The sequence below is a fragment of the Pyxicephalus adspersus genome, chromosome 12 (assembly GCF_032062135.1).
Source record: "Pyxicephalus adspersus chromosome 12, UCB_Pads_2.0, whole genome shotgun sequence".
NCBI classification, from domain to species: Eukaryota; Metazoa; Chordata; class Amphibia; order Anura; family Pyxicephalidae; genus Pyxicephalus; species Pyxicephalus adspersus.
Genome location: NC_092869.1, coordinates 13,124,167 through 13,137,870, shown reverse-complemented (window position 1 = coordinate 13,137,870; position 13,704 = coordinate 13,124,167). Strand labels below are relative to the sequence as shown.

At 38.2% G+C, this 13,704-nt stretch overlaps 1 protein-coding gene across 1 annotated transcript; it reads right to left on the bottom strand.

The window, feature by feature from the left end:
• Positions 1 to 860: 860 nt before the first annotated feature.
• Positions 861 to 9,564, bottom strand: GCHFR (GTP cyclohydrolase I feedback regulator). Its single transcript, XM_072427966.1, has 3 exons — positions 9,413 to 9,564; positions 2,950 to 3,044; positions 861 to 2,424 (listed from the first exon to the last, which is right to left on the bottom strand). Exons 1-3 carry the CDS (start codon positions 9,446 to 9,448, stop codon positions 2,301 to 2,303), a joined length of 255 nt encoding a protein of 84 aa, XP_072284067.1. The 5' UTR covers positions 9,449 to 9,564; the 3' UTR covers positions 861 to 2,300.
• Positions 9,565 to 13,704: the final 4,140 nt, after the last annotated feature.

Here is a 13,704-nt window from a genome sequence, read left to right as displayed (position 1 = left end):
ATAACGTATTGGTAATGACCTGCACAAAAGAAGATTAGAAGATTTTATGGGCTTATAAGGAAACATTTGTTTTTATTTTTTAAGGAAATTAAACTGGTGGCAAAATATCCAATATATAAACAGTCAGATCATCATCAAAGATTAGATCTGGTGGACAGAATGCCTAAAGAGGCTTGGACAGCAGTTTGTGTCTTTGTCAAAGTAGCAACAAATAACATCCAAAGAAAGTATGAAAACCACCTTCACAGAAAAGTCCCAGATGAAGGACAATCTTATCCTTTTAAAGGATAAAAAATTGGTGTCCTGATTCCTTGATGTTACACTGCTAGCCAAGGTTGTTCATTTTTTTCTTTACTTTTTGGCACCAGCAGGTGACACTATACCTTGTAGAAGATGATTCAAAGCAGAGCTATGTCTTAAGAGCGAAAAAAATACTTTAAGGGGCCCATTTATAAAGGGGCAAAACCCCTAAGAACACTCAACAATTTTCTTTTCACATATATAATAAAGGGTAATTATCTGTACTTTTGTTTTTTTTAACTTTTCTGCATACTTATTACCCAAAAAATGAAAGCTATAATTTTGGTATGCCACATTTATAAAGTTGCGTTCAGCCTGATCACCACTTTTCATGAGTATATGCCAGTTTTTAGCAATAATAAAGATCAGTGTAGTATATAATTATTATATTGTGGAAGACTGACAAGTGTATTTTACATCAAACATTTTTTTTTGTACAGGGAAGGAATACAAAATAATACTTCTAATGTTTGTGTTATTTTACCTTGAGCTGTATGATGGGAAAACCTTTGACTTGTCGAGTGATTAAAGCTATTAATAACCACACTAAAGCCCACTAGTGATCAGCAGTTTTATCTTTTATTCTTAGATAAAAAAACACAATACCTGTATGCCTATTAGGTTACGATCCTTTAGTTATGTACCCAAATTGTGAGCATTTATCATATACAAGGTGTAATTTTCTCTAACTCCCCTTGATGACGCCAACATCTTCACTTGGTCCCTTTCCCCAAGTTTAGTATCTTTGGCCATTTTGATTGGGCAAGTTGAAATGACATCATTCTTGTATATGTGCAGGAAAGTTCATTTATTCTGGCACTGAGCTGCCTATACATTCTACAGCAAATTGTGAACAGGCAAATGTTTATTCCAAAGGAGACCTAGCATGTATCTTCTGCAACAAAACAGTTAAACGCCTATATAATTAGATTTACATATTACATGCCTACCCCTCTATGCAGGCTAACACTAGCTTTTATTTTCCTCAGACTCTCCTAATATGCATATTTTTGCCAGATCAGTGGCAAAGAAAATATTAATTCCAGTGACAGACAAGTAAGCTGCATTTACAAATAACTGAACTCCAAAGAAAGTAACCCCTGCAGTAGGGCTGCCCCAGCTCTGCAAGGGTTAAATGCTCTGTTTCATTGGTGACAGGCATTCTGAAGATCATCGCATGAAGTGCATGACAATGATTCCTAATGTTTTTGAGGACACCAAAAGCCCAGCCACAACATAAACAAAGAAAAGTAGCAAAGAATAAATTATATAAAAACTTCTTTTTGACACACACAAAAAAGTTAGTATTTAAACCTTGCAGTGTGGGGATAGCAACTTTTTATTTTTCCCAGAGTTGTTTTAAATACAATTCCAAAAAATAAAAAAAAAATAAAAAAAAAAAAAGTAAAAAAAAATCTTAATAGGAAAAAAGGTATTTATCAAAATGTTTACTCATATATATATTTACAGAGCAGGCTTTGCTAAATAACATCATGATATTAATCAATACATAGCAGCTAGCAAATAATGTGCTTTCGTCTTCATAATCAACTAAATTACTCCATGCTAGACAGAATAGCTCATGTCAATCTCATTGCTATTTGGATGGACTATTTTAAGCACAGGGAAACTATTTGACTATTTAAGGAAACTTGAATTAAAGCAATGAATAAAAGCAAATGTGTCTGAAGGAACATAAGACCTTTTTCAGTAATAAAATGGGAAATTTTAGTTCTGTAAAGTTTTACTATTGCTCTGTCCTAACCATTGGCCATAAGCGACAAACACTGGCAGTATATTAACATTGTTGTGTTGCATTTCAGTAACAATCAGCCACTGTTGGAAAAAAATGTCTATAGGTGCATGGGAGAACTATTCATTTCCAACTTGGCAACCACATTTGTTACAAATTGATGTGAGGATCTGTTCGGGAACATCGCAGGAAGCTCTTCATATGGACATCAGAAGAAGTCTTTGATTGTTGCTTGTGTGCAGCATGGCTATTGTTTATGTAGGCACCATACAAGTGTCTGCCCAACTCCAGTCATACTAATAACGCGGTATCCTAAATTTTCAAGCTTGTTCAGTGTCACACGTGGTGGCTCATTAACATAATATTCTGAGCTAGGAGAAATAGTAAAGAGAAGGATAAATTAAAAGTGGTCCAAAGTCACAGTTCTCATACCAATTAAAAGAGAGCACCACTCACACAATCATATATGCCTAATAGGGCAGCAGAGAAGCTGCAATGTCAGTTTCCAGAAAAGTACATGTCCCATGATTCCTTGTATTCCGTATCATGGATGTGAATATTTACACTTGTAGTTTCAGCGATACAGATTGGTAGCTTCAGACGCAGCATTAATTGTAGTCACATGTATGAAGTATATGCAGGTAATAATGCTTTTTTAGAACATATTACATGTTTTTCGATCAGGGGGAAGAAATGTATCAGTAATATATAAAGCACATCTTGGGTTTTTTTGGACTGTTTAATCATAATTTATTTTGCAGTAGATCTATGCTATAGGTACATTTTTCTTCAAGAAATATCACAGGTCTTACAAAACTTTGGTTTGTAAGTGGTGCGTCTAATTTATTTATAAAACTGTGGACTCTTGTTGTTAAAACCATGATCGATACACTTACAAATTATTTCCAAGCACAGTTCTTCTAGAGGCCCCAAGCTGCTCCATCAACGCTGGATCTGAGCTTTCATCTCCAACTATTGTAGGGCCAATCTCCTGTGTGAAACACATCCTTATTATTTCATATATATATCTCAATTGGCAGTGATTTATTATTTTTTCAATGTAATATCGATCACATACTTAGGCAATTCCAACTAAGTACATGGTAGAAATCTCTGAATCTACTGGTCGTTGAAAATTGTGTTTGTCCCTAAAGGTAACTTACCTATACCTTTTGTGCTCACAGTGACAGATTTACTAAAAGAAAACCAGTGGCAATGCTTTGGTTAGACATCTGTTGAGTGTAAGAAGAAAAGCAGAAAAAAAAGACTGAGGGTTTTACTTTGCAGCAGAAATGAGTTATATTGTGGGCATACAAAGAAAATAATAATCGTAAAGCACATAAACTGCATTTTAGTTTTTGGTCTTTACCATTAAATTTAAAAGAGATGATAGACCTGTTTAGCTAGACATAGTACTCCTTTTATTAGGTGAAAGCAAGAACAACATCTTGTATCTGACGCGTTTCACCGATAGTCTTTATTACACACACAGTATATAAGTAATCCTGACAATGTTATGCTTAGGATGGCATTTGTATCATTTGATCATATTGGAAATTTGTGGTCTTGGTTTTTCCCTGGAATGCAGCCTTTATGATTGCTGTACAGCAAATAGGCTTCAACATTGTGGTGCTTAAAAAAAAAATACTCCCACTAAAACACTGTCCAGTAACTCCTTTTCTACAACCATTTGTTCAAAATGTACATTACAGCATTGTAAATTATGCTACATAGCATCACAGATTTTAGAGGTGGTGCATCACTACTGGTTACACCAAAAAACTTTTGCTTTTGTAGAAGTACCAACTGCAAGGCAATGCACAAAAAGTAATTTTTAATCTACCCCACTAAAGGCCTTCTAAAAAGCCTAGAAAAGAGAAGGTATGCAGAAAAGAATCTTATGAAGAGGCTGTAATATACTTTAAAAGCATGTGGTGTCATATTGATAACCATTGAACAACTGATTGCATTATTTGCAACAGCTACAATTATTAATAATAATTTTTATTAATAATAATCAGGATTTATATAGCACCAACATATTATGCAGCGATGCACATTAAGGGGTTGCAAATGACAGATGAATACAAACAGTGACACAGGAGGAAAGGACCCTGCCCCGAAGAGCTTACAATCTACTTTGAATTACATTCTGGGTGATTAAGTGCTCTTTTATGTTGCTATTCGTTAATGCTCACTAGGAATAACATATTAAAGTATATCTAAACCTAAAACCTTGAATTGGGCTTCTACACTTTTCACTTGGTAATCCTGTGAATAACACTTTGTAACATTCACTCACTCTACTGTATCTATAGAGGGAGCCACAGTTCTCACCCAGGATGGACTTCAATCGGGTCTACACTTGTTCATATCCAGTACATGTGGGACAATATGATTATCAAGAAGAGATAGGATTGTTTTTTCCTTTTTATTCCGCTCATAGGAAGTGACAATGGTACTGCATTCCTAGCACTAATAAGTATTTAAATATTGAAAATGTCATGAAAAAGAATAATGTAGCCACCGCATCGTAGGACCTGTAATGTAAGGAATATTACTTTAACTACAATTGTCATTTATAAGGATTTTTTAATGCCATTTTCTGTCCTCATCTGTTTTTTTTAATACATTTAGGCAAGAATAAAAGGCCAAGAGATAAAAAAACTATCTAAATAATTTACAGAATAAATGGTTATACAATCAACAGGTGCTTTCTAAAGATGCCAAAACACAGTGGAATTTTTGTGACAGTTTAAAACGGACACAATCCCCCAAAATTAGAAAAAAAAAATAGGATTCTGTTCTACAAAGACCCAGCAGCTGCAACAGATAATTGGGTCTGTACTTATGCAGATGTTTCTGGCACATAGAACAGTCACTTTATCCTTCTGGATGACACCAAGGAACAGAAAGTCATGTCTGCTTATAATTAATCAAATGTGCTCAGAACTATGGCAAAGCTAATGCTCTTGAGTGTATAACACATGTGACGCTGTGGAGAAATTAGTGGCAGGGAACGACTAATGCACACTCCACCCAGAGCAATGTTTAGGATTTGTTGGATGAAAGGCAAGTTCTAAAAGTCTCTAAAAGACCTATCAGTACGATATTCCTACCAGAATGGTATGTTCCATGTACAAGGCCATGACCATGAAAAAGTCAAGTGATAACAACAACCTTTGCTGATAAATTATCCATACTGTATATTATGCAGAGCTTAAAAAAGAATAAAAAAAAGAAAAACGTTTACATGGCCTTCATCAGGGTAGTGGAGAACCCAAACCATTGCTATCACCTAGGTCTCCTATAAGGAGGTATCAATAGCTGGCGGACAATCCAGCTCAGCAGTGCTCCCCTTGCTTTTAAATGTTAGAGTAGATTTGGTTTTTAGAGCAGAGCAGATATGGAAATCTATTCCTAGGCTATGGTTTTAGAATGATAATCTAGTTCTGTACATTTCCAAAAAAAGTTTATTTGAATAATGATATTTATTGTAACGATTAGGTTTCGTACACATATTTAGGTTTCATAATCTCAAAGGGTGTTTACCTAGGGTTGTAATTGACTTGAGAACATGTAAATGCTTTTTTCATAAGGCTCTTTTTGCCATCCTAATCTCTCCTCACCCATGTACCAGTGCTGGTGTTTGGGCAGCCATATGCAAATGACCATTATGGTTACAGGTAAGAAAGGGGAAGGAGTTATACAGTCCACCATCGCTGGATGTCCAAAGTATTTCTCTTTGGTTGGTCTAAAGGAAACATTAACCAGTGTTACATGGAAACTTAAAGCAGACCTAAACTCTCACTTTCAGTTTGGGCGTATGGACGATGTAAACCTAAGTTACAGTGATCTGTCTGGGTTTTACTTGTGTTTAAACTTTCTAAACCCACAAAGAACTGCTCTAACCTTTCCCTGGGCTCTCCATCTCTGCAGGGAGGCTTCAAAACATTATGAAAGATTTACATCAGTCAAAGAGAGGAAAAAAAGGACTAAACTTGCTGACCAATCATAGCAGTAGAACTGGTTTAGAATCATTGCCATCGCCCTGATTGGTCAGCAAGTTTAGTGAATAGTGAGGTCATTCTCCAGCACCACCACTGTCTGCTTGTGCCCAATGGGGTCACCGCACACCACAGAAAAGGTGACAAGTTGATGAGGATGACAACACCGATTAGGATGACAACACGGGTTAGGGTAACATTGTTGATAAAATTGACAACTGGCTCCACAGATGAGGATGAGGGTCAAGATATTGTGCGCGGGTCTGACATGGCATTCGGATAGGTTACCTGCTCTGTGTTTTGTGGTGGTGGACCTGATCTGTACCTATGACATCAGCAAACACCAATCACAGAAGACAACACACTGACTGATTAGTTAGAGAGCCTGGACGGGGCTTGAGCACTGAGGAAGGGCACTGGGTGGAGAGGAAAACATGACTGCATGGCAATTTGCCACACACAAGATGGACGCTTTCATTCATGTTCACAAAATAAATGTTTCATTTTTCATGGATGCAAGCTGACAAGCAAGGGGGACTGATATTTATCTGCAAGAAGGTGAGAATAGAGATCTAATATTAGGTCTGATGTTAAAAGTTTTGGACTGTTTTGGGGTTTCTTCAGGGGTTGCGGAACCATGGCTGACCCACCTTCCATTTGATGATGCCTGCATAGTTATAAAGCAAGATGTTTTTAGGTATCTGCAAAAGGTGGTGACATTCTTTCCACTGGTCATCTATTTAGAAATTTTTGTTCCCCCCTCGTTCTAAAAGGGGTTCCCCAGGACCAGAAAGTCTGCAAGCAGGCAGGTCTTTAGCCATCTTTTCTGGCTAAGGCTTTTACTTGTGCAAGATCTGAGATGGAATAAAAAAGGCCCACCCAACCTTTCTTTTAACTCCCGAGCCTGGCACCCTGAAACAAACCTGCAACCATTGGTTGCTATACTACCTACCCATCGGACTAAAGGATAGAGAATGCAAAAATGGGGAAGGGACCCTTGTTTGGTTTGCATCACACATAGCATTGTGTTTACTTGCAACAAATACAATTCAGTTTGTGTAACTAGAACTTTTTATGGTTTGCATAGAAAAGTAATTTTATTGTACAACAGGAACTAAACAATTTATTTTTGTTTTCGTTTATGTGTTCTGAAGCATTTTGTAATCAGTTTAATGCAGAATGATCTGTTTCCACGCAGATCCTACTAATGCAGCTAAAGTTCCACTTGAAAAATTTGTGATCAGGCAGGTCTTTGTTACAGAAAGGGACAGGAGGTGTCCATTCTGTAATAACACCTACTTACCTGCCTGATCACTGTCTTCTTCTCAAAAAGGCTTCCCCTGGAACTGCCAGGACTGCATAAATTACATCATCCCAGCCCAGCCAGGCCAAAGATAGTAAACTGGAAGAGGAGAAGATAATGGTGGCCCCTTTGGAACAGGGAGAGGTGAGTGTATTTAAGAATATGTGATCAGACAGAGAAGGTTATTTTATTGCAGAACATCCATCGCCTGAAAGACCTGGCTGGTTGCAATTTTTTTTTATAGTTTAGCTCTTTTTTTTAACACACAGGAATCAGATGGACATTTAACATCTCCAATATAGAAATATGACAGTCAGAAGAAGAACAGATGTCTTTGATGTGAGGGGTGTGTTTGACGGTTTGGGAGAAGAGCAGAGGAGACTGGACTGGAGCAGAATTTCAGTCCATTATTTTAGATCATTGAGATGTTTGAAAGCTTAATAGTTTATATTTGCTAGTGGTAAACAATGGCAACGGAAAATAATTTAAAGCTAACCTTTGGCCAATGTTGCCTCACCAATCACTGCACCTAAAATACTCACCTTAATTCATGAATATGTGACACACAGGGACCCAAAGTCTTCGGTCATCTCTGCTGAAAGAAAGGGATTTTCTTTGTGTATCCACATCTCTGCTAGGTGAGATGGACATTTCTCTTCAGCTGTTCAGCAGCAGGGTCCCAAAAATTCCTGAAAACACTTGCGTTGACATAATGGAACTTCCTCAAAGTGTGAAGGCTTGGAAAGAGCTGTAATCTCCCTGCAGACATAGATTATGGTTATCATGATCTATTGGTGGTTGATTGCAGCATGGGGTAGGAACTATATATATTTTGCTCTATATCAGCCATTGTTAACCAGGGTTATGGGTATCTCCACGGTTTCTCCATAAATTGCTAGCTGTTCCTCAATCTGTAAATAACTGACCTTTCTATTTAATAAAGCATTCATAGTTCTTGGGCCAACACCTCTGCCAAATCAAATTTACTGGGGAGCTAGTTTCTATAACTGACCACCAATTAGTGACACCCCCCCCCCCCCCCCTCTGAAATTGGGTTTATCAGAGGATCCTCAAGACCTGAAAATGAACTCAAATGTTATGCAGAGTGTAAAAGGTTGATCTATAATTTATAGTACCAATAAAAATACAATCATATCCAAAATTATATTGTTACAATAATGTTTCTTTAGGTGTGAGAAGAATGATGTATTTATTAGTCTCAAAGAGCAAGACATTTAGGGCTTGTTCATAATGTTCAATGCATTGAGGTAAAGCAATGCATAAGGGACGCATTTGTATGTGGAGTTAACATTCATTGTTAAAGCAGAGCAAAACCCAAAAGTGACCAGACAGCTCCTTATTTGCAGAAGGAACAGGTGATGTCCCTTGTGCAATAAAATACCCTTACATGCCTGATCACAATTTTTTTTAAATGCACTAACCTGTCCCCATTCTGTTGCAGGCAACTTTCTTCTTCCTTGTTTCATGCTTCATATATCTAGATTGGCTGGGATGACATAACTCCCGTGCAGACCTCACAACAAAAGAGGATGGCGATCAGGTAGATAAGAATGCTTACTGCAAAAGGGACATTGCCTGCGTCTTCTATAATAAAACTCTGCCTGATCCCAAATGTTGAAAGCAGAACTTTGGTTCCACCAAGCCTCAAACACAATGTGATGTAATACACCATAAATAGCAATGCATAGTACACATCTATAGAGAGAATAAGCCCCAATTAAAGGGAAAGGACTAAAAAAAGGAAATTCTGCATACCTACCTAAGTAGACGCTTGTGTTTTAATGTTATTGCTGCTAATTAAAAAAAATAAGAATATGTAAGGGACCTCAGTTTTATTCATGCATTAAAACACTAAAAACTGTTCTTGTGAGGAGTAGCAAATCTTATCACTAACAGCACACAGATCATCATGTTACAGGCTCAGATATAATAACCTCAGCATGTAATGACAATAAACCACAAATAGAATGAAATATTGCATCGGTCACATAGTGAAGAGTATATAGGAATGCAGATCTGCAGACTTACCATGCGGATCTGGGTGCTGATCAGTATATACGGCATGATGACAGTAATGCTGAGCGCTGAGCTGTTATGTTCACCTGTTACTCTGACAGCTCCTTGTGATCTGCATATGTGACCTTCGGCATTCCTGACACGCCTACACCTACTAGCCAATCACTGGACTCCGATCAGTATGTCGTCACGGGGGCGTTTCCGGAAGTTAGATTATTACCACGTGTGTGATCGGAGAGAACTCTGGAAGAGTGTTGTCAGCAGAGCGCTAGATGTGTGTAATGCAGAATGTGTGCAGAGGTGGGATTTAGGATTTCCATCACACATCCAGGCAGATATTGCTGAGTGATGACAGTAAATCGAAATATCAGCGTTATATATAAAATTTCCCCAGTTGTGTGTGGCGTTCTGCATAAGAACATATTTTACACCAAATGTTTATGAATGTGCTGCCAAACTACTTAATGTAGAACTAAACTAAAAACAAAAAAAGTGCCTTTAATCCCGCAGATTCCTAGATGAAGCTGGTCCTTCTTGTGATCCGGTCCCGCGTTATCCTTGGATTCCTCTTTGTCCCGATGCTGGGCTCCGCCATGTTCTGTCTTCCAGTCTCCTGTCACCTGCGCAGGTGTGAGATCAGATGACGTAGCCGCTGTGAAGGGGAAAATAAAGAGAACCGATCTCACTGCACGTGCATGAGATTGGCATCTTTTTCCTCTTGGTGGAAAAGATGCCCCTTCTGCACATGCCTTGATCTGCTCCCTCCGTCATGCATCCTGGGAGGCTCTGCACTCTTTAAAGAAGAGCTATACTAAAAAAAACAAACAAAAAAAACATCTTAGTCTTCTCTTCGGGGTTCTTCATCCTACATCACCTGACCCAGGCGCGAGATTGGGTAATCGATCTCACTGCGCATGCGTGAGATCTGCAAATTTGTCTCTTTGAGCAAAAAGGCCAAAGAAGGAGCATCCAAGAGCCTACCGGGATGCCTGACGTATCACGGGAGGCTTTGCGCTTCCATTCATTCTCGACCACCTAGTCAGCCGAGAATTGGAGGGTGGTGCTGCACCTTTTTTTAAAAAAAAAAACTGAGTTTTTACACTACGTAAAAGGGTTCTCTACCCTTTTATGTAAAGTGAAAATTCTGAGTATAGGTCCTAAACACCATGGCAATCAAGACTTAAAGGGGCAGTGTTGTGCCTTTTTTTTTTTAAAAGGTGTTGCACTATAATAAAAAAACTTTTACTTTATTTAGAAGGGTTGTCTACCCTTCTATGTAAAGTAAAAATATTGAGTTTAGGTACGTTTTAAATGTATCCATCCACACCAGTGTTGCACACATTTTATTTTGGTTCTATCTAATAAATAGGCTGTCAATGTTTGAGGACACAGACATGAATTATTTTTGTGACATAATTTCCCTGGCCACTGTCTTCTAACCTGTTCTGGAAGGCAATACTTGTCTGAAGCTTCTTTTTTCTATTTTATTCTGTTCTGTACATCTGTCATTGACCAAACTCTGGTCATCCACCTTCTTAGAGGAATTCACCTTCTGCAAGCCTGTACCAGCCCTGCAATTCAAACCAAACTCCAGCATACAGCACATGGCCATCTGATGCACCTGTTTCCAGTATTACGTTAACAAGGGCTGGAAAGCAAAAAAAGTTACCTCCACCATCTCAGGCATATCTCACCAACATGACCACATGATAGCTCCAAAGCTATCATAATAAGACAGTGACATTGAATCTGGAAATATTATATTTTTAAGGAGTTTGACTGGAATTGAGTTTCTGTGCATTTTGGGTATACTACTGATGATTCTACTGAACATCCATGTAAATGGTAATAGGGTACATAACTCCCTCTAGAAGGTGCAACCTTTCAATGAGTTCCAGTTCTATCTCTAGTATCTCTCAGTCCTCAATGGAAACATTTCTCCTCGATGACAAGAACTTTTTGCTAAAAATTCCACAGCACCATAGTTTATTAGAAACATTTTGTTGCAACATAACTGCTCCTACCCTCACAGAAGATGATTCTTCTTTCAGGATACAAGGGAGAGAAGTGTCCAGACAGAGCAAAACAGTAATACAAAAGATTTCTTCAAGAGTTCAAAAGCCTGGTCTGCCTCTGGAGGCAAACTACAACCTTTTCCTTTCATAGTAAAGACAGTTCTGGGAGCTACCACAGTGATGTAATTTATATTTAAAATGGCGTCAGTAATCAGTAAAGCATAGGAATCTCTGAAAGGCTTATGAACACCTGGGGTTGTGGCCGTTTTAAAATTGCAAGACAAAAGACATTTGTCAAGTTTAGCATAACGTTCATTCCCATGTGGACATAGAAGCACCATTTTGACATGTTCACAATGGGAACCCAGATCTATAGAGAAGAAAAGTAGATCTTAGACACAAGTTTGTGTCTTCCTCAGGTCCCTGAGGACTTTTACACCATTTACTACCAAGACCGGGAGTGGTCTAGCCAGAGGTACAACAGGATTTTTATGTCTACTTATGCAATTCTCAGCAGAGTCCAAGACAGCTTTCATCCAAAAATTCTCTTAAAAAGAGATGAATGGGACCAAAAATTTTAGTATGCAAGGAGGACAGCGCTACCCAGGGTTCCCTCTCCTACATAAATTAAGCAGTGGAGAGTACTTCGAGGCACTGTGTCATGTCCCTAACCAGGAAAGTAGCAGCACCACGTCACACGAAGAAGGACTGTCCTTCTATGCGAGTTGTGAGCACGCCACATAGGCTTCACTTTAGGAAGCAGAGCATTCTGGAACTTTAGAGTTTAGCGTATGGTTTGTGCTGGCATACTTTTGCAGACCTTTCCTGAAAAAGGATATCAATGCTGATTCAAAGGAAGATTAAGTACTCAAGGTTAGAAGGAAGGTCTGTGCTGGCTATTTTATCCTTGAAAAGATTTGATAAGCCTTATCAGAATACTGCTACCAAGGTCTGTTTTCTCTAGTCAAATTAGATTTCATAATGGGGAAACGTACAGAATCTCTGCCCAGCAGTCTGCGATTCCTGATGTAAGTGAAGAAACAGACATTACTTGAAATCTTCAGTGGTGTCTATATTTTGAGCAAACTGTCATGAAGATAGTAGAACCTCTGTGTCACTAAACAAATGCAGACCAAGGTGCAGAGTCCAAGAAACCACCTGGTGTTTGCAAGAGCATCCAGCTAGGGATAATGGGCTCTGCTGCAACCAACTCCTAGGTTGTGACCCTCAGCTACACCTAAACTGACAGCAGCTTAAAGCTGGCAAAATCAAACTGGTATTAAACTGGAAGATAAGTGTGTGTTCAAACATGCAAAAAGTCAGGAAATGCAGATAACAGAGATAGTCTAAAAAACAGGAAAGTTTATACACAGGATTCAACTCAGGAAGAGAGGTTATGGAAACAGAAGCTTGGAGTTTATTCAAAGGGTTTTGCTAATCAATATTCACACTTAAAATATATGCATAACCACTCCCCTAAATGATAGATTGCAATTAGACCAAGAAAGATAGGGTTTTTAGTGCAGCAAAACAAACTTATATTGTGTAAACTCATCAATATAGCTGAATAAGGTTACAATGCATATTAAGGCATAAACATACAATGCTTTGCTCACTTTGCTATACAGTCAGAGTGAAAAAGTAGTTTCTCAACTAATACATGATTGTTCCTAATATGGAAATGATAGTTAACAACTCATCCGACATGTTAATGGCGAAACGCGTCGAGTCGTTAACTATCATTTCCATACTTTCCATAACTTTGTATTTCCATACACTTCCAAACATACTCAAAGAGGTCCTTTCTTAGGCAACTCCTGAATTACACTGAGCAGTTAAGGATATTCCTAAGCATGATAATGAAGGAACCTGCACAACTGCACTACTGGGTAGGCACCAATAGGGAGACTGAAGATACATCTAATCAACTAGATTTGGAATCGCCTTCAGCAGTTCTCAAGATTTAAAAAAAAAATGTACAGAGGAGTAGAATGTAAGCCTTAAGTCAGTAGACGCCAACAAACCTGAGCAATTCAATTATCAATTGGCATCCCTAATGAAATCTTTTTGCACTGATTGGGATCTATTAATCTAACTACATACATAATACGCTCTCCCTGCTATACCCCATAGTACTTCATGTCACAAAAAAACACTTTTTCCTCTCTTCAACTAACCAGCTTGTCCATAGGACCAAAGTGATCACCCCTTAATTAATTCCCTGAAGAAGCCAACCGGTGAAACCTGTCGGAAACAGACACAGGTATCATGTGTGACCACTGAAAAAGA

What these genes read in the sequence shown, in the direction of transcription:
- GCHFR (XM_072427966.1), bottom strand. Translation starts at nt 9,448, where the DNA reads ATGCCGTATATACTGATCAGCACCCAGATCCGCATG. An exon ending in TCAGCACCCAGATCCGCATG is followed by an intron (nt 3,045 to 9,412) that starts GTAAGTCTGCAG and finishes TGTTTCACACAG; the next exon opens with GAGATTGGCCCTACAATAGT. An exon ending in ACTGTGCTTGGAAATAATTT is followed by an intron (nt 2,425 to 2,949) that starts GTAAGTGTATCG and finishes TATTTCTCCTAG; the next exon opens with CTCAGAATATTATGTTAATG.